Genomic DNA, 21,584 nt, shown 5'->3' with positions numbered 1-21,584 from the left:
TATAAAATCTAATACCTAAAAACGTATAAAATACATACTTCTAAATTTGTCTTCAAGCATTTGCACTAATCCTTCATACTGAAAGCGACTTGTCTTTTGGCTTCGTCGGATTTTAACCATAGATTTAACATCAAATACCTGACCTGCATATTAATTAAGTTTATAGCAATTTTAAGCAAATTACAGTGATTAAAATCTGATCTATGTTGGGGGGAGGGGTTTATTTTTATCTGCCTAAAGGGGGATACTTTCGTGGAGGAATTTTTAGGGAAAGTCAGGTTATCGTATACACAAAGGGTTCCCAAAGTGTACGCCGTGAAGCGTAAAAGTGCCCCTGTTTATTCTTTTACGGAATCTAATTTTCAATTTCGTACACTGCCTAAATCGGTCGTTGCGTAGGAAACCGACATTGTAGCCCCGCGTACAGACTTCGGGTTGGTTTGATAACGCCGAACTCTTTGCTAGCCGACGCGAGACATTTCCAGAAGCCCGCATTCGACCGTTGCGTCGCCTCGACAGGATTTGTCTCGATCGCTCATCGCGAGCACCACGTGCTATGTAGACCCATTGCATCACCCATACGGAAGCACTTGCATCGAAGTCGATGAGCTGTAAATTGACTTTGGCATTGGCACGTATCATAGATGTAGTAAACTGCATAAAAACTAGGCCGGTAAATTAGGCCAGATTATTCAAAAAACTTTGCACGGATATAGGAGCTGAATACTGCTATATTACTGTAACTCACAATGGCTTTAATAATGATAATATAATATTGTTGTGTATCAGTTCAATATATACCTACATAAGCCTCATACTGTGGTTGTTTTCATTTTTGTGCCTGGTTACTAGTATCAATAGAGGGTCTTATTTAATGAAGTGTTGTGTTTGCTATGACAGTATGTAGTAAGCAGGTTGTAAAGCACAAACCTTGTACAACACTTCGTTGAACACTACTAGAGCCCTGTGTAAACCTGTAACTGCGCTGGGAGCTGAAAAAGTTTGGGAACGCCTGGTATACACGTTACACATGGAAAAAATCACGAAAATGCTCATACAGCTTTGCCATTCACCTGGATTAGAAGCCCGGACCGAACTACCAGTGTTCAGGATTTTACTGCTCGGCTGTTGACGAGCCTAAGCAGTCATTGAAAATGTATGTAAGGTTCTGCACTACGCTTTTTACCCTCCATGAATAATAGACCTCTCCTGCCTTCCTTTCCTAAATCGTAAAAAATAATGAAAAAAGAAACATCCGTCGAGCCGGAGTCGAACCAGCGACCTATGGATTACTGTTAACAACCACCTACAGTCCACCGCTCTGCCAACTGAGCTATCGACGGACGGTTATTAGTTCAACTATATGTTGAAACAGCGAGAACTGACCTGTTTTTCTGAACAGAAATTTATTACTCATGAATGACTAATTAGTTCATGAATGACTAATTTTGTTGCGCGGTGCCATTGCGCATTATCTCTTTGCATTAAACACTACTTGTAGCATCATACTTTTTTCTATTTTAATTATTTTCCGAAAATTTATTCATAATTATATAATTATTAATAAAAATTTATGTAGTTAATTACTGTAAACTTGTTTCCCCTCTTGGGGAGAGCAGCCGGACCTGTTGAAATCGTAAAATGGAATCAAAAATATAAATCCGTCGAGCCGGAGTCAAACCAGCGACCTATGGATTTCTGTTACAAACCTCTACAGTCCACCGCTCTGCCAACTGAGCTATCGACGGATGATAAGTAGCGAACTGAATGTTCAAACAAGGAAAATTGGCCTATTTTTCTGAACGCAAATTTATTCATGAATGACTTTCTTTACAAGTTTGGGAGAAAGAAATCATTTACTTACTTCTATTTTATAATAGTAAATAATTGTAAATCAGAAGCGCATGAATAATTTTGAATACTTAGAAATTCGTTGTGGAATGCATGGAACAAAATGAGGTCAGGAATCACATTTTAAATCCACACTTCTCAAAGGAGTTTCCACTAGTTTTCAACGCCTTAAAAAATATTATGCTTTCATAGTTAAAACTAAAATTCATAATAATAAGTCCATTGGTCCAATAGATGGTACATCCAATAGGGACTAATTTATTTTCAGTCACATTGTTTAAACAGCATCTGGCATAACGAAACTAACTGACAGTTTAAATGAATATGTACTCAGTTTAATCAGCCAACAGTTTTAAATAACAGAGACAGATGGCGACACGAATCAAAGGAAAGAAAATTTCTAGGTGCAGGGTTTCTCAACCGGTGGTACGCAAAGAAGCAAAATATTTTTAATTATTAAATTCAAAAATTAAAATCCCAACATTCTGAATGATTTTTTTTCTCTAACACTCGTAAATTTATGCAATCTCAGTAGATTTATTCAAGAGTGATGATGGTAGTAGTATTTTGTAGTGGTGGGTACTAAAGGTTTTCAATTTTTGTTTATCTAAGCAATTACGCGTTAGTAAAAAGGCTAAGAACCGCTGTTCTAGGATAATAAAGACAAGAAAATGAGTGAACTGATTTTTAGAAAACAAAACCGCGAATGCACTTCAATTTTGTATTTTGTTGAAATATGGTGTTGCAAGTATTTTAAGATTTTAGTTATTTGAAGTCGGAATTTACGTTATTTTCATTACCGTTAAAAATGAACGTGAAAAACGCAGCGGGAAATTTACAAACAGCGCTAATTAATTTACAGTGTGATACAAATCTTATTCAAAGATTTGGAGGCACAGATTTGTTTAACTTTCATTCGTACATTGTTAAAAAATAAATACTCTCAATTACTTGTCAAAAAATAAGTGCTTTCAGTTACTTGTTTGTGAAAATTCCATGACACTGTTTGTGAAATTCCCAGTCTAAACTTAGTTTTTCTCTGACTGCAAATATTAAGAATATTAAAATCTTATAACAGTTTATACCCCTCCCCTCCTCTCGGTTTAAGTGCCTTTTCGTTTGGCATTTTTTGGACAGGTTGCAAGTTAACCCTGCAACAAATTTTAAAAAATCCCTTCTTTCAGTGATTCCTTTAAATTTTAAAACTTAACATTTCTAGGTAGCAGAAAGATGGCCCTTTTTCTTCTTTGTCGTCCTGCCAGTTTTTTTTTTTTTTTTCATGATTACAAGCAAGGCAAATGCTTCCCTTGCCTTTCCTTCAACTTAGAATTACTACTTCCTTTCCATCCAAAGACACTTAATGTACGACAGCCCGCCAGCGGCTCAAGTCGCTAAACACTGATAGTTCGGTTCGAGGTTCGAATCCTGCGAATGAGCTGGCTGCATTGGCGTTTTCGTGGTTATCCCCATGTCTAACGTGTACAGGAGCCAGTTTCCCTTCGAATGTCCTCCACGAAGACATCCCTCCCCTGAGGCAGATAGCTCTCGAGGCTTTGCCGTAATCGCATAAACGAAACCAAATTTAATGTACGACAAAGTTAAGAATATTTCACGACCTTATATATATATATATAACTTTAAGTGGACATAATGTGTTTAATCCCAGAGTGAAGATTTCGAATATGGAAAGCTTAAAAGATGGGATATAGAAGTTACACATCCACCTCCTATCAACTGGTATTCGAGAAAGAAATCTCACTCATTTACAGTGTCTCTATACTAAAGGATTGTTTTTGTTTAAAATTCTGTTCCTCTGAAAATTGGTCCCCAATTCTTTGAATAGATGAACTACCAAAAGCTTTGATAGGTACAAATAGGTTATTCTGGCATTTGCTAATCTGAGTTCAATAAGTGGAGTATAATAAACGGCGAATTTTCTATTGATTAGTATGCATTTGGTTTGATTCCTTTAAATTTGAAGCTAAACCGCTATTATTAGCGGTTTAGTTTATTAATCAGTGTATTTAAAACTAAGGATCATTCATATTTTGAGCCCACCAATAACCGAGCAGCAACGTCCCTGAACACTGGTAGTTAGGTCCGAGGTTCGAATTCCGTGAACAGGATGATGGCTGCATGGATATTTTCGTGTTTTCCCCCATGTATAACGTGTTAATACGTGCCAGGTCCCCAAAAAGGTTGCTCCACGAAGGCATTCCTCCCTTCTGTGTAGTGCCTTATGGCGAAACACGTAAATAATATTAATAAAAATTTCATATTTTGAGGGATACTTTTCTCATAACTTATGTTATTATTCGCTTAATAGTTCTTTATCAAAATAGTCATAGACAAACGTGTTCACATTAAGCTGCATTAAAATTAATTTGTATCGTAAAATGAATTAAATTATTAATTAAACAATTTGAATTCCTGAAGTTATGTCGTAGTTATATTGTTCCTTTGCTGAAAAATTCCACAAGTGCATATATTAAAATTAAGGCAAACAGTGTTCCGATTTAATTGCAAATTCGTTAAAACTTGGAATACAACAAAATGAAAGCATACGAAAATGGAGAAATCGTTTAACTGAAGAACCTTGAAGATGGTCACCTAAAAAATAGCTAGGAGTGTGGTTGCCAGAGTTTGGCACGTTCTGATAATTTGGCAAGTTCTACTAAGCACATAAGTTTCAATTATATTTTTAATCAAAATCATAAAAAAAACACCTCTTTCTGAAGGATTTATTCCTTTCCCTTCCATTTCATTTACCATTCCAGAATTTAAGTAAGATTATGGAATTATATTCTGAAATGAAAATTTAATTCATTCTTTTTAATCACAGCCGAAAATTTTGTTAATGTTATAATGCCTTTAAATACTCAAAAACTATTTGAAAATTTATAAAAAATCCTTATGGAAATTTATAAAAGCTGGCACGCTTGCTTAGAATTTTTTAGAATCTTAAAAACGTTTACTGAAATTTTGTCTTCTACAATTCTGTAATAAAATCCAAATTTCTGTAAATTGCATCTGATAATTTAAGTAGATTCGATTACTTGATTCTATAAGAATCTACATGTGGGATTTTTCAAATTTTGAACAATTTTTCGTAGTATTTCTGCACAAATCTCTGTAGAATTTCTGTATGCAATTCTATAAAGGCTATATCTAAACTTTTACAGAATTCTATAGAAGATTTTTGACCTAATTCATAGAAAACTGTGCCATAATTCTAAAGAATTTAAACTTGGATATTTTATTAGAATTATAGAAGACATTTTCATAAGGATTTATTCCTTGAAAATTCTGCCGAAATGATTGGCACAAGTGTGGCTGGATCTCCGCCAACATTTATGGTCGACAAGACCGAACTTTGGCCATCAGTAGAAAAATACGTAGGTACAGTGATTTTACTGCATTAATCAACAATGTTAAATCAGTCAGCGTAATTTGCACGTAATATAATTGTTTTTTAAATAGATAATAGGTGTGTGATCTTAAGGCTGCTGGGAGTTAGGAAAATTTCCCGACACGCCAGTAACTATAGATCTTCTCTGGCACTAACTGCCGGCAGCTTTATGCAGGTAGGCGATTATTCGCAAAGACAGAAGTCGCCATGAAGGTACTGTAAAGATGTTGGCACCTTTACATTACAGCACGACTTAAAATGCTTTCTCCCCGTTATTAAACCGAACCATATTAATGGTGCCAGTAACTTTACGAGAGAATTTCGCCAAGGCTTTTAATAAGAAGCATTGATATAAAGGTACTAGCATCTAGACGAAAGTGGCTTTCTTCAAATCATAAATAATCGCTCATAATCATAAATAATCATAAGCTTAATAATCGTAGTGGCTTCATAAGGATGTGGGCACCTTTATGCCAGGGTATTCTTGGTAAACAGTGCCCCAGGACTATAAAAATACAGGGTTTATACATCTGGAGATGATGGAGATTTCGCCAAAATAGAAACCATCCTATAAGTACGGCACTTTGACGAAAGTTGCTTTCTCCAACTTTTGAACTGGCAGGTTCGGACATCTCTATGCACGTCAGTGACTAGTCACTAAAGTGAAGACCCGATCTTGGGCGTGGCGACATCTTGATGAAGGTTCAATTCTCCGTGGTAAAAACTGAACTCCATGAGAGGGCCAGGCACTGATTATGCCTTGATGAACAATCTAATTTGTAAAAGACGTCGGTGATTTTATTTAAGTTGGTGACTATACAGTTAGATCTTCAAAAGAAAGTCTCAGAATTTTGACAAAAGTTTCCTTGACGGCATAAACTGAACTTTATAATGATGCAGAACACTCTGTGTCTTCAAGTTGATGCAATCTGGTACCTTGAGAAACAATAGTCAACTTGGTTAAGGTGTCATCACTTTTATGTAAATAGTGCGAGAAGTTACATAGACCCCAATCACCCCTGATGTAATATATATGTTTCCTCAAATGGATAATAGATGTTTGGTTTTAGTTAACAATCAGAATTGAAATATAACGTATCACTGATAGTTAGATTTTCAGAGGAAGATAATGCGGAAGTCTTTTATTATTATTATCAATTATTATTAATCATTATTAATTTCAAAAAGGAAAATATATATTCGTAAATTACTCAGACACTTTGATCTGCAAAAAGGGATGTTTTCCAACGAATATTTGAATAATTATCAGACCAGCTATTTTAGATTTGCATGCGGCGATATATTCTGTGAAAAAGGAAAACAAGTATATCAGCCGGCTCGAGTGTTAACCTAAAGTTTATCTAAATCATTTTCGTAAAATCAAGCTAATCAGAAATTGGAAAATAAGACGAAGTTGAAACATAGTGGATAATATGGCTTAAATTATTTGATGACAAATTCTTCTGACGATGTTTTGTTGAGGATTCGTGTTGTTTTCACTTTTATATATATCCCTCTTCATTTCAAAAGCTTTCCACTAATTGCAACAGATGGCACCACCAGTAAAAGGAAGGAAAATTAATTTTGTTCTTTTCCAAGTGCCGATCAAGCTTTAATAGAATTTGTTCACTGTATATCCAATCTTTAAACTGATATCTCCGAAAGTCAAGAAAACTTTTGAGTGACTTTAAAAAAAAAAACTGATTAGCATAATTTCGCTTACTCCAAAACGTCTTCAAAAATGACATCAATTAATTTCAATTATTTATACGTGTGGTTTATCAAAATATACATCTCCCTGTAAAATACATATTCATAATAGTGGGTAATAAGTGTGAATGAAAAGGTGATTCACAATTATAAATATGCTTTTATTGTCATAAAAAATGAGAAACGTAACATGAGACTAATGAGACTAAAAATGAGCAACGAAAAATACTGGTGAATTACCCTTTAATTTTTACATACCGTTTCCATTATTAATTATTAAAATTAATATCTGTTACTCTTGTATGATGGGGTTGGAATAAATGTACAAATGTTGTACAAATTTTTGTAAAGAAACAGAATTTACTCCATCCTTCTCCTTCTGCAGTTTTTGTTGCCAAACATTATTAATGACAACAGCGCTATTCACTTTTTACTTCTTGGTACGAAGTAAAAAGGAAGTAATGTAATCGCGAACAGTTTCAGGCAGCATATTTCAACGAAAATATTCATTTTGACCGCTATCGAATGCAATTTCACGATGTTTTTGCGCGACATCTGTACGTAAGGATAGAATAAAAGACTTTTCCCTCCCCCCCAAAATATATATATATATATATATAAAACTGCTTTAAAATGAATTCCGAAGAGAATTTTTCGTGGCGTCTGTACGTACAGGTACGTACAGAATGTTGAATGTTCAAATTTTGTATGTTGAATGTTGAATTTTTGTATATAGGTCCTCAGAATGTTGAAATTTTGTACATAGATCTGCCATAACATTTAGATGTACACCTCGTATTTTGGTTGCAATCGGCCGCACCAAGCGTATATAAATATATTTATATACATATCCAATCTGTTACCCGGCTCAGTGATCTCAGTTTCTTTACTTTTATATGTTTGTAAATTGTGCATTTTTTGCTATAACATGATTGAATTATGTGTTATCTTCCAGTTAAGGTTTTTATGCCTTTAATAAATCTGCAAGCAATATTTGTACAATTATCAACAATTTAAAAGCTGTTTAAGTGCGATTAAGCCTAATTTTTAGATAACATGGCCGACATATTTGTTTACATTTGAAACAGCAGAATAGTAGATTTGTTTCCAATCTAGAGAGACTAAGCTTCGCAACAACAAACACAACGCCTTCATTTATTATTGCGAATTAAATCCTGCTTAATCCTTTCTTAAATTTATTCAAGGACATAAGTGTTTAAGATTTACTTCGTAATTTTTAATATAGATATTTTAAGTTTTTATGTAATTTTGCCTTGTCGCGAAGTGAGAAGTGAATTAATTAAATGAGAAATACTGAGTCGTCTGTGAAAAACTGTTTCTTTTTTGTTTTGTTTGCTTAACTTCTTTTATACATCGTTCTAGAATGTAGTATAATATTTGAACAGAACATGTGGCAACGATTAGATAATTCTTCAAATGATATAAATTTTGTGCATTCTGAGTTATTATATGAATGAAATATAACGCTGTTAAGTGAACCTAGCGCCAGAGTGTCGCTATGGTAAACACATATAGTGAATTTTAAAGACTGCATTTATTCTATTGTGGTTTATATGCGCTATCGACGAAGTGCATTTAATTCAATCCAATAAGTTTAAATAAAATCAAGAAAAAATGTGTATATTTTAATATTCCGTACAAGAAAATTATGTGGTGCACACATAAAATTTTTTTTTTGGTCCTTTTTTTTTTTTTTTTTTTTTTTTTTTTTTGTGTGTGTGTGTGTGTGTGTGTGTGTGTGTGTGTTTGTTTTTTTTTTTGTTAGGGAAAACTAAAATCAACTGCTGTCAATGGGATCGTTCTATGGGTCCTTCACCTGTAGCTGAACGTGCTACCACTTACACTGTGAGAATGCACGCAAGGCACTTAGATAATTGGAGCCCAATTTATAAAACTGTAGGACTGGAACTTAGTATTTAGAGGCCTCCTTATAAATGTATGTCAAGGGTCATCTGCTCACAATATTTTCGACTTCAGTACTGTCCTGATACCTTTTGCATTTAAAATTCAGTTGAGCTCTGCCGAAGATCTTTTTTAATGGCTACTTGATGCTCATTATAAGGTGTTTGCAAAAACCTGCCCATGAAGAAGCAAGCTTCACATTGCTTCCAGCCAGGTCACGACTTCAGTTGTTAGAAAAATTTTGAAATTTTGCTCCTTTGGTTAATTCTGTAAAATTACTGTAAATATTTGGCCGCATATTTCAATATTTTCGCGTTGTCCAAATAAAAGGTGCGGCAGTTCTCTCTTCTTAAGATGAAACGTCACAGAGAGGAAAAGAAGTTTTTTGCAGACATATTAGAAACAAGTCAGATGAATCTCTCTTATAGCAATGCACGTGAACAATACGGTGTATGATATTTGAACGCCATTTCCGTATTTGACTCAAATGGGACATTTGAATACAGACCGTTCAGATGGAAAAGTGGCGCTTCTACAATCTGATCTTTAGGTAACTGAGCTGTCATTTTTTTAATTTTTTTTTTTATTTTACCGCATGTGTTCGACATATTAGATAGCTCCCCATAACTCTTTTCATCAGCTGGAGGCCATAAGGAATCCAAAACTCCCATCGTAGTTTGGCTAAAGTTGCAGCAAATCCTGCGTGTAAAGCGTTGTCTCTCTTTACAAATTTCGTAAATTTAGCGTCTTTAGGAAGAAGAACTGGATGCTTTTCATCAATTGTACATTCGGTTTCCTCTAATCATTCTTTAATTTGAAGAATTTAGTTTTCATCAAGAAATGCTGCCAAGCCGTGGAAGAGATCAAAAAAATTGGCTTGTCAGATTGAAGTGTCTAATTTTGGGGGCGGAAGTCCATTTGAGCATTACGAATACGGTTGCATATTTAAGCATTTTGTATTTCAGAAGCACTTAATGGGCTACTATTTGCAGGCGTTTTTATTGCTCTAACAACAAAACGTGATCAATGCCATAATTCTGAGAAATTTGAACACATCACTGAATTTTCTTACGTCTAGTAGCAGTTTGTCTCTTTTCACAATAATATCATAAATAGATAATTATCATGGCGTTCTAGTCACCCATCGTTCTCTATGTCAGAATTATGTTCAATTGGTTACTTTACGCACTGGTTTTGTAACCATTGTGGTCTAGACCACCAAAGGGAACAATTCTTCACAGAGTTTCCTCTTAAAACTCTGATTAAGAAATCCGCATTATACCTTACCTATATAATGTTTCCCATCGTCAATGCTCAGTTGAATTTGTCAAGGCTTGTCTCTTGAAAGCAGTAAGTCTATCTGCGGCTTTGCGTTATTCTCGCTATTACGCTTGTCACGCCGGTTTTTCGATACGAGTCAACTTGCGCGTTTTGTGTTTCTGTGGTCTTTCGGCTAGCTTAGCTTAGTCATAATTTAAAATTCTTTTTCTTCTGATTTGAGTCATAAGTGCTGGCTGTTTTGTAAGTACAAGTAGTCACTTCTGTTAACTTTTTATTTGAGTTGAAAAAAACTGTTTTCTATACCCTTTGTCAGTCTGTGTTTTTTAAAAGATCTAGCGATAAGTCGCTTTAGTCTTTAATAGTTCTCGACCTAATTGTATGCTTTCAAAGAAGATGAAACTCTAGAATTTATATAACCTTACCCAGTCCATCTTGAGAAATCTCAAAATGCTTTTTTGCAATTTCAGAATTATTGTTTAATTCATCAGAATTAAATTTACAAAGTAATTTAGTTTGATACCTACAGTTATTAAAACATAAAGATTTTTTAAATTGATTAAGTATTTCTTCGCCTCTCACTGACAACTTCACGCTTTCATCTGAAATAGAGATTCGAATCTTAATTCCTAAAATTGCTCGTAGGTCGTTCATTATCGCGTTCTTCATAACGACAATATTTTGTGAACGAACTTCTCTTTTCTAAATTCTGAACTTGCGATGACCCATTCAAAGATATTTTTATAATTTTTGTTAATTGCAACTTTTTCATCTATGATAATGTTCCGAAAGGAATAGGATCATATTAGAATTTGAACATTCATATATTTATCTCCGTACCATGAGTTAGCGAGCTGTAATTGATGACTAGACATAAAATCTGATACATGTTTATCTGAAGGAGAAATTATGGTGCCACAATTATTTAGGAGAATGAGAATTTCGATTTTGTGAATTCAAATTCTACGATTGGACATTTTTTTTTTCTCTGAGGCATGTTGTATTCCAAAGGAATACACGCAAACTATTTCATAGCGAATTGATTTTAATCTCTTCGTCGTACGTAACGCGCCTAGCGCGTTCAAGTGAAACTTCCGCAGGGCAGCCATAACGCGCTTTAAGCGTTCTTCTACATTTTAAAACACTTAAACGTTCAAAACACTTTCTAAATGTTTACTTGTTTGAGTTTTTATTTTTGTTTGTTCTAGTACCTCCTAGAGGGCAGCACTAATCAGATATTCTATTTCTAATTGAATTTGCGCCGGGTTTTATAAATATTCGCGCCATTTTACATAAGATACAAGGCAGTGAGAGATGGCTTCAACGTCTACTCAGCACAGAAAGAGAAAAAATGAGGTTGTGATTTGGAAAGACAAGAAGGATATACGTTTGATGAGCACAGTTCATAATAACTCGATGATTGATGTTGGAACACGGAAAAGAACTGAAAAAAAAAAAAAAAAAAAAAAAAAACAATAACTGTAATATATTACAACAACAAAATGGGAGGAGTGGACCGCCTGGATCAGATGTTATCGAATTATCCTGCTGTTAGAAATAAGCAGTGATATTATTATTTTTCCATTATGCTTTATTTCCTTATAATTTTACTTAATATTCATTGGCATTAATCCACTACGAAAGTCATGTATGGAAAGTCATGATGTACAGAGAAAACAACATTACACGCTACGGAAAATAGACAGCTGCTGGGGGGGGGAATTTTCGCGGACATTAGAGGACGGCGAAAAGATTAATTTAAGAATATTCTCTAAATGCTCACTACAAAAAGAACGTTGGCTCCCCTTATCCAACCAAACGCTTTGTTTAGAATTCTGAATTTCCAACACTTGTACACTCTGCATAAAACAGAAACGGCATAATTCTGTATCTCCCGTTCCACTGGGTCGACTGAAGAAATTTAATTTGCGTTTTTCACATCTCGAAAGCGCAACTTAAGATACGTATTAGATTTATACATAACATTCAAAGATATTTTTTTTTTAAATTTTTGTTAATTGCAACTTTTTTTGTTAATTGTAAGATGTATACATAACATTCTTCTAACTTTGGTATTCTGACACAAAATCGGTCTTTTTGTGAAATGACATACCTATTTTCCCCATATTTTTTACTCTATGACTTAAATTAAGCCAAAGTGCAAAGTTTAGTAAAAATCTCACGAGTAGTTTTTTAAAAAATTAGCTCTCAAAATTTTTGCTCCTCAGTTTTATTTCAATTCGCTATGCATTTATAAATATCTCTTTTTTATTAAACTTAATTAATTCCTTCTTTCACAGCTCAAAATTTAGGTTCAGTCCTAATAAATTTTGCAGGTATTTTCTGATTTATTTACAAAAGTTTATATTTTTAGTCCAAAGGGATTTGAATCCCGAAGGACTATTAGTTTCGTTTTGGCATTTTGCGTCGGACGGATAAATGTCGGTTCACTTTTCAAACTGTTGCCACAAAATGTTAGAGTCCTGCATTATATTTGAAGAAATTAAATAATGAAAATCTGCGTAAATGTATGTATATTTCTCACATTGTCATAAAACAACGGTACATAGAGTCATCGAATTTTGAATAACGTAATCCTCCAACGAATATGAGCATGTGGAAGACCAAATTTGAAATTTGAAATTTGTTTTATGATCGATTTCCTATTTTTTAAAACTTTGACGAATTTTTGATTAACAAACTCAAGGATTTCAAAGCGAGCAATGGCAACGTTGTGCAGAAAAAACATTTTTATCTCCAGCGCGTGAGTCTCTGTATCGGAAATTCTAAAGATATGCTCGTTTTAAAACTATTTTGCGATATTGCTGTTGCACTGGATCTTATGGTTTAAGTGCGAGGAACGTGATATTTAATAAAGAAAGGTAACACACAAAATGTTAAAAAACGCCCCTTTGGACGTAATTTAAAATCTGAAACATTTCAGATTTTTTTTTTTTTTAGTAATTTTTATAAGTTTTTTGAAAATATTGTGAATTATAATCTATAAAATTTTGCCGTGACCTTAAAGTAGATGTATTTGTATGCACACTTGCGAAACATTAGAGTTTTTTAATCAAAATTTCATAAGATGTACGCTAATTTATGTATTGGTGCGTTTTGAAATTTGGCATACATTTTATAAGCGATAACAACGCCAAACGTGGTTTAAACGCTTTGTTAAAATTATTTGAAAGAATGAACGATTCACCATTTTTCTTCCGTTCGTGCACAATGAAAGGAAAATTGAAATAGGTTACTGTAAATTAAGAATTTCTCCAAATGAATTATTCTTGGCGCCAACTGAAAAACGCGTGCAAGATAATTTTTGTAATTGCTCGGTAAGTTTCCCAACAAATTTTACAAAATTTAATACTTAGGCATGATTTCAGTTGTAGAATCAAAATATGGCGAAACATTATTCTGAAAATCAATCATTTCTGAAAGTTCTTTCTATGTTTCATTTTCTAACATTTTAGTTTCAATTTTAGAAATAATTTTCAGCATAAAGTTCATTTCTTAACTGTAAAGAATATTTTGAAGCTTACCTTGCCGAAGATTAAAACTGAATCTTATTCTTACCCACATATTAAATAATATGTAACACATCTCCTTGTAAACAAAAACTAGTATTTTTGCCAACATCCAAGAAAGCTTTTTTTAAGGCTTTTTTTTATTGTCGATTTTATCTTTTCATTTCCATCCATTCCATTTGGCATGACTCCAACATTTGACGGTTAGTATGCATCAAATTATGCTAATGTTGAGGGAAGGTAGAACTATATATTTATTTAGAATATATTTATTATATATGTAGGTAGAACCATACTTATTATATATGTAGATAGAACCATACTTATTATATATGTAGATAGAACCATGCTTATTATATATGTAGATAGAACCATACTTATTATATATGTAGATAGAACCATACTTATTATATATGTAGATAGAATTACATATTTATTTTATATATTTTAAAAGACCGCTAGGACATCGATGGTACTTCCCTAATCAAAGCCACATCGTCAACTAACATTCTCGATATGCAGATGAGAAGTGCCCTCTAACGTCGTTGCAAATTAATCGTGTGGGTATTTTCTCAACGGAAGTGGCAGAAATTGGACCAAATCACAGGAAAGTAGATATGAACATAACTTTTAATGAAAAATGTTAAATATCTATCAATTTAGATAGTCTTTTGTTCTGTTAAAGACTGGGCATGTGAACTTATCTTTATCTACCGAACTAATGTTAGACACATGAAACGAAGATTATTCTCAAGAGGAGGGATAAGAATGGGAGAGATTCAAATTATAGGGAAGTGGAAATGAAGATGGCTTGTTTTAAAATATTCCAGAAAAAATCTTGGAAAATTTTTAAAAAATTCTGGATGTTATATATTGTGTAATGTTAGTAATATGACTATGTAATCTGATTGGAATACATTTTTCTTGTAAGAAATAATATTGGGATAGTTATTTGTAGTTTATCCATGATTATTTTCCATTTTTTTTTCTTTTTTGTTCCCACTCTAACCGCGTTCTTAGTAAATTCGCATCATTTCACCCCTCCAGAATTTTGAACGGTAAAATTAATAAAAGAGAGGTGAAATTCGGTATACATTTTGCATGCTGCGCTGCCCCTGAAGAGTAAGAGAATAAATAGACAACAAATTTGGGAAAATGTTTTCAAAATTTTAATGGTGTCAACAGAAGAAACATAGTAATACACAACCAAATAACGCATAGTTATGTATTAAAAGCATAAAACACCAACAGAAATCTTCCTCTCCAAATACTGCCGAACTCCGTGCTTTCTTACGCCATTTCAAAACCGTGCCGCACTAAGTAGCCAAGAATATAAAAATGTTAAGTAATTACTAATCACCACCAGATAGTTAAGTCCTTCATTCCTTTCTGAAAAAGTCATCGTTAGAGTCGTCGTGGCAAATGTAGTCCTGGATTTTAATAAATGCTTTCAACTGGTTTGATCCTAGATCACAGCAAAAATCTTCAAATGGTGGGATCTTCTCGTTCTTGTACCTACGCAAAAAATAAAATATAGATGTTCACTTTATATTATTAAGCACATATAAATATATTATTTCAAAAATAATATATTCACTTGAATATTTGGACGGGCACATGTAATTCTCATTTAAGAAACAAATCAAATAAGAAAGCATTTCAAAACTGAACAGTACTTTTTTATCTCGAATGGAGCAACAGGACAGTGTAATGACAACAGCTTTTGCTAAAAATATAACAAATAAAAGTTTTATGCCTATGTTCTATAAAAAAGAAAGTTGTTCGTTATTTTAATATACACGATGGATATCTCGGTGAACAGTCAGCTCTGACAACAAAAAACAAATCCAGATCGAAATCAAAACAGCAACGAAGACCGATCTGCACTTTTGGCTTGGCGGTACAATGCTTGGTTTCCACGCCGCAAGCCTCGGTTCAACACCCAAAATCACTAATTACCTTATTTACCAATACTGAAGCAGCATTTACCAACCTTTAAACAAGTGTCCCTCCCCGTCCAGAAACATCATTTAGGCGTTCCATGGAATAAACATTTTTCCTTACAATCCTTTCAGAATTACATGATTTAAATCATTTTTACCCTATTGTAAACCCTAAATTTTAAAGTATCGTACAAAATTTGATCTCCTGACTCATAAAATATTGAATTTTGAGAATAAGAACTAGAAATCTATACTTCTGTGAGAAAATTTTTATACGAAGTCAAAAGTATTTTTTAAACATCTGCATGCAGAAACCTAATATACACTGGTGTGCAAAAATTAAGGAAGTCGAAAAATTAGCATATCAGCTTCATATCAGGTTTAAATTAAAAATTTAAGCCTGATATGAAAAATTAGCATATCAGGTTCAGTATTCCTCCTTACTTGCTTCGGGAACATTACATGACCTGACTCGGAACAGGGAGCTTACTAAAGTTATGTTCAATAAATGTGGGAAGTAGACAAGATACACAGGAGGGGTATACGAAACCCTTTATTTTTCTCTCTTTACAATGATTTCCGGACTTCGGAATACAGAGACCACCCACTTGTGGTCTGAATGTAAGAATATAAATATATTAACTAAACTCTAACTAGACTTAACTTTGGATTAATAAACAAGTGGCTACTTGAAGATTGACCGTATATTAACAGAAAGGCCGTATGTAGTACACAGAACTGTTAACACTACGATACGTTTAAAATTATCAAGAGGATTAAACCTCTGGCCTTGAAGGCAACCAGCAACCGAGTAAAACTGCTAAGGCAAGCAGCCTGCTTCTACTAACTCCTTCCTCTCTCTCGCTTGGCAAAAAGCCACAACTTAAGTACTTGGCGTTTGCAATACAAATTCGCATAAATAAGCTTTTAATTCTGGCCGGAAGTAGAAAATAAGAAGTGATAGTAACGACTTAAAATAAAATAAACGTTAGTAAAACTTAAGATCCTTAGTGGCTGAACGAAGAGACAGAGCGGACAGAAAGACCAATCAGGAGATTAAGTAAGGTGATGTACGGTAGCACATGCGCAGATATGCAGGTAGACGTAATGGGGGAGTGTCTGAGTAGTATAAAGCATGTTGTCGGTGTAAGATCAGTATTTCTTGCAAAGAGATTGCACGCCGTATAGCAGTTAAAATCACACCGAGTTGCTGCCTCAGCGAGAAATGGCGAATAATCAATCTGTTAGACGACATCTGGATGCTTTTACCCGAGGTCGAATCATTGGGAAGTTGGAGGAAGGCCGCAGTGTGACAAGTGTGCCTGCAGAGTTCGGAATTGCTCACAGCATCATTTCACGACTTTGGAAACAATTTCAAACTACAAGAACAGCTATCCGGGGTTTAGTAGTGGTCGTCCACGAGGAACCACACCGCAGATAACCGGTATATTGCCTTACAGGCCAGAAGAAACAGGCGGCAGACAGCGAGAGAAATCACTAGACACACGACACAGGCGACTGGACGACCGATATCCCGTTTTACCGTGGCCAGAAGACTGCACGGTGGTGGTCTGTTTGCACGACGCCCTGTACGGTGTGTATCTCTAACGCCTGCCCATCGGAGAAGGCGTTCTCTGTGGTGGCAGCAATGCCTCAACAACTCATTGACACCCTCATTCTCAGTATGGGCAGACGCTGTGAAACCTGCCTAGCAGTCAGGGAAGATCATATCCCCTATTAAAGACCGGATGTTCCTTGCTAGACACTCATCACAGGGATGTTTCGGCCTTCAGTCGCATTGCGCTCCATGCTACTTTTTCAATAAAGCTTCTTTTTATCCCTCTGATTTCTCTTTTAGTAAATGTTGCTTACATTTCTCCTGTCCTTACGTATTGGGGATCTTACGGTATTAAATGTGTTGATTTGTAAAGCTTTTGTACAAAGTTATATTGAAAAAACCGTCTCGTCCTTAATTTTTGCACACCAGTGTAATTAGCAATCTTTAGTAGCTTAAGGTCCTTTTACGTTTTAGTAGGTAGTACTTCATAACAACATTCCCGAAGGAGCAACAGGTGGTAGTGAATTATTTTATTCAGATTTTCTTTTTCTCGTTCTTTTCAAATAAAGTTTTAATTGAATTAATTGGTTTAATTAAAATTTTTTCTCCCATTTTAGGCATATTACCTTTTTAAATATTTTCCAGTTTAGGTCTGGAATTTTTTTTTTTTTTTTTTGTACGGTTTATTATTTTTCCACTATTTGGAAACTTTTGTACTTAAATTATCCGTAAATCTTCTTATTTATTTAACCTTTAACATATCTCTGTAAAATAAACTCGTTTTGGAAAAATTTTTGATTTTACAATATGTTTATTTTTGGTTTACAACGTTTGCTAGCAGCTCCGCATTTTCTTCGACTCGAAATTTATTTAAATACTTATTTAGTCTATTACTTTTAATTTATACATTGATTTTTATGTTTTCTTATTTTAAAAATGCTTAGTTTTTACTGTTTATTTTCACAGTATTCTTTGTTTTATTGTCTGCCGGATCAGATGATATCTTAATGATAATTGTAAAATTAAAAATAAATATTTTATGTTATATTTCATTGCATTTTTAATAGTCTGTTATTTTAGTTAATTTAATTTTATTTGACGCTTTCTTTTGAATTTTTCTTTTTTTTTTTTTTTTTTTGAATTATTTCAAAAATTTATATTTATCCAGATATAATTCAGAAACGTGGCTCTATTTAAATTTCCTCTTCTGCTTCTTGAAAAGAACCAAAGAATTTTCAACGATTATGTATATTATTTTTAATACGTTATTTTATTCAATTGTTGTCTTTTAGTTTCAATTTTGGTGTATGTGTTTCCTGTTAAACTCTTGAATCCTTTTCTGATTTGATTATTATCTCTTTATTATTTAAATAATTTCACAACATACTGTGAGAATTTAATACTTTATAATCTTAATTTAATATTTTTAAACTTTTGTTCATAAATGTATATAATTTAGAGAAATCGTAATTCGACTTACGTTGATTGCGGTGGGAATATGTAATGAATGGTCGGCGCAGGGAACCCGTTGAACGTACTTGCCAACGATTGTGTGTAAGCTCCCATGTTGTCAAATACAATATGCTCTCCAACTTCCATTTCGGGCAGCAGGCAGTCTTGGATGATACAATCAGCGCTGCAGCAAGTGGCTCCCCACAATTTGCTGCGAAGTATTTGTCGAGAAGCAAGTTCGGCCTTGCTCTGAAGTAGAAGAAATTAAAATGTTAAAATTAATAAACAATTAAAATAAGAAGAAAGATGGTACAAACAGAAAGAAAGAATAAAAAAATAAATGTTTAATATAAAACGTTAATTTGAAATGTTTGTAACGCGTAAAAGTAAAAGGTTTGTACTTCAATGTACAACTGAAGTTTAATAATATGTAATGTGAGTATAATCCAACTGCAATAACTATTTAAACCGCAACACACCACAGGGCAATCGAGTATTCCTTGAAACATGTTTTGTGGTTGGTTCTTTTAGCACTTATATGAATTTCGCAGTAGAATGAATTTAGAACAGATGGCACCTTTTAACCTTACGCAAATTAGAACAGGTTGCGCATTTCACTCTGATAAAAAATTATACTTGCAAATCTCCTATTGTTCATGTATAATTTGAATAAAATACTGATTTGTTTACAATAGCCATTACTTGCTAGTTCATTTGTGCAAGGAATTGTATTGAAAAAATCTTTTCATGTAGAATTTCTTACTGTAAAGATATTTTATGGCTACGTAAAGTGTACCCTGCTCTGAAGCACCGGCGATCCCTACGTGGTGACCAAAACATTGGGTCATTTACCATTGAGTTCTATGGGATTTGACGCGTTCGGGTGTAAATATTTTGTAATTACGTCGCAAATATACATATAAATGTATATATTTTCTTTTTCTACAACACTTCAGGGTCCTAAGTATGTGAAAACAACATATTTTTAAACAACATTTCATTCTGAACGGAATTAAATGCTATACTTTTCGCAGAACAGTTTTCTCAGAATGGTTTAATTTGAATGAAATATTTTCAAAAGTTTTCGTTAATTGCATTAGGAAAAAAAATTAAGGTAATTCGATTTTATTCGGTTAAGGTACAAAAATTAAGATCAAAGCATTATTTAGCATTATGCATTATTTCTTTTCTTTTTATAGAGCTTCTTCCTAAAATACTTTCCAAAATATGACATGATTTTTTGGCTTCTGAGGCATCTTTTAAATCGAAAAATATAAGTTAATTTTTAATTAATGCTCTATTTGGTTCATTTTAAATTAGAGAATTATTAGAAATTAGCGAAATACTTTAAATAGCACTTATTTTTCTCTGAACATTTCTGAAAAGGAATAAAATACGGATTTTTTAAGTATTATTTAAAACTTGTAACTGAGTTATTATAAAATGTAACGGGAATAATTCTTTTAATTATACTTATCAGATTTCTTTTTACCATTAATTTCAACAATACATATTCCAGAACTCTTTATTACTTTCTTAAGTGAGCATCTCATAGCATTTGCTTTACAATGCCTTTTAACAAACTGCTTTCCAGTACGAACAATTTTTGCTTAAATAGTTTTATAACGTATTTGTCAACAGGATTTCAATTTATGTTTACAATTCAAAATTAAGCTTATTATATATTTAGATAACATTTATAATCATTTTAAATTAGATATATTTAATAATTAGATTTCTTCACAGTTTTTTATAAATGAATAAATTCTTCATTTCAAATAAATTTATAAATAATTTAATGAATATTTATGTATTTTGTTAAAGGCAGATACATGCTTTTTACAAGCACATGCATAAATACCCATACATATTTCATATTTTTCATTTCTGGCATGTTCAAATCTTTAATTTCTGTGCATTCACTATATTTTATTTTTAATTAACCCAAATAAGTAAACCGTGTAAGCCCAAAGGGATTATTTTTCAGATATATAAAATTAAAATGATCAGTTTAAAATGAGCAACAGTAAAGCCTCTCCTCTAAAAAATTTTAGAAGGTACATGTTACAATAATATATGGATGAGAAAAAAATTTGTTTTATTTAAAACATTTTGGCGTTTGGAACATAAAATAAAAGTAGCGAATACTCTATCAAGGGCATCGAAAGACATATACACTTTTAAAGGTACCGTAAGGTATTTTTCATTCTTTAAGCATAACATTTTTGTTAAAATTTATATTTTTGTAGTTCAACAGCTTAGAACTTTATAAAACAAATTCATAATCAAAATCGCTGTTGTTAGTTATCGAAAAATAACCAAGATGTGATTTTTGCGTAAATGTCACTAAACTATACAAATTGCGATTATCCATCACACTATGAACGTTTCTTTCATGTGAAAGTGTCCTTTTTTCGATTTGTATGGAACTGTCGTGTGTCGAAATACTATCAGAACACTGTCAAGCGAGCTTCTGAATGTAAATAAAGAACACCCCATCTGGTGACCGAAGCTTCGAAGCAGTGCTTCACTTCTATTGCCAGTTGGCCACTCCTTCCTTTCTTATCTCCATGAAAAGGAGGGACAGTTCTTTCTTCTGTTCTATTCGGCCGACTGACGAAATTTAACATGCGTTTTTCACGACTCGAAAACGCGACGAAACATATATATCAGATTACCGAAAAATGGCAACTTTTTCTCTCAAGCGTGCTTTTCAATAATTTTATTCAATTTAACAATAGCATCTTTAAACAAATGCAGGGAATTCCAATGGGAGGTAATTTTTCAAGTTCTGTCTGTGAATTATTCCTTTTTACAAAAGAATTGACCTTTGTCCGTTCACTCAGTAAAGAAGAACATAAATTTTACCAACACATCTATCGATATATTGATGATGTCATTGCCTTTAACAACTGCAACCAAATGGAAGT

At 33.2% G+C, this 21,584-nt stretch overlaps 1 protein-coding gene and 2 non-coding genes across 5 annotated transcripts in view; all 3 read right to left on the bottom strand.

The window, feature by feature from the left end:
• Positions 1–1,254: 1,254 nt before the first annotated feature.
• On the bottom strand, positions 1,255–1,343 carry TRNAY-GUA (transfer RNA tyrosine (anticodon GUA)). Its single transcript is given in 2 exon segments — positions 1,255–1,290; positions 1,307–1,343. It is a non-coding gene; the product is annotated as a tRNA-Tyr (tRNA).
• Positions 1,344–1,660: 317 nt separating this feature from the next.
• TRNAY-GUA (transfer RNA tyrosine (anticodon GUA)) lies at positions 1,661–1,748 on the bottom strand. Its single transcript is given in 2 exon segments — positions 1,661–1,696; positions 1,712–1,748. It is a non-coding gene; the product is annotated as a tRNA-Tyr (tRNA).
• A 13,099-nt stretch (positions 1,749–14,847) lies between these two features.
• LOC146996103 (ornithine decarboxylase 1-like) overlaps positions 14,848–21,584 on the bottom strand; it is a 52,352-nt gene continuing 45,615 nt past the window's right edge. For all 3 annotated transcript variants that reach the window (XM_085819751.1, XM_085819750.1, XM_085819749.1), the window contains exons 10-11: positions 18,683–18,903; positions 14,848–15,216 (exon numbers count right to left, since the gene is read on the bottom strand). In XM_085819751.1, coding sequence (XP_085675877.1) covers positions 15,081–15,216; positions 18,683–18,903 — 357 coding nt within the window. In that variant the 3' untranslated portion in view covers positions 14,848–15,080. The remainder of the gene's footprint in view (positions 15,217–18,682; positions 18,904–21,584) is intronic.

Source organism: Stegodyphus dumicola, chromosome 7, assembly GCF_044657685.1.
Source record: "Stegodyphus dumicola isolate Sdum_Otavi_A_Nest chromosome 7, ASM4465768v1".
In the NCBI taxonomy this organism is placed as follows: domain Eukaryota; kingdom Metazoa; phylum Arthropoda; class Arachnida; order Araneae; family Eresidae; genus Stegodyphus; species Stegodyphus dumicola.
This window is presented reverse-complemented; position numbering and strand designations above follow the sequence as displayed.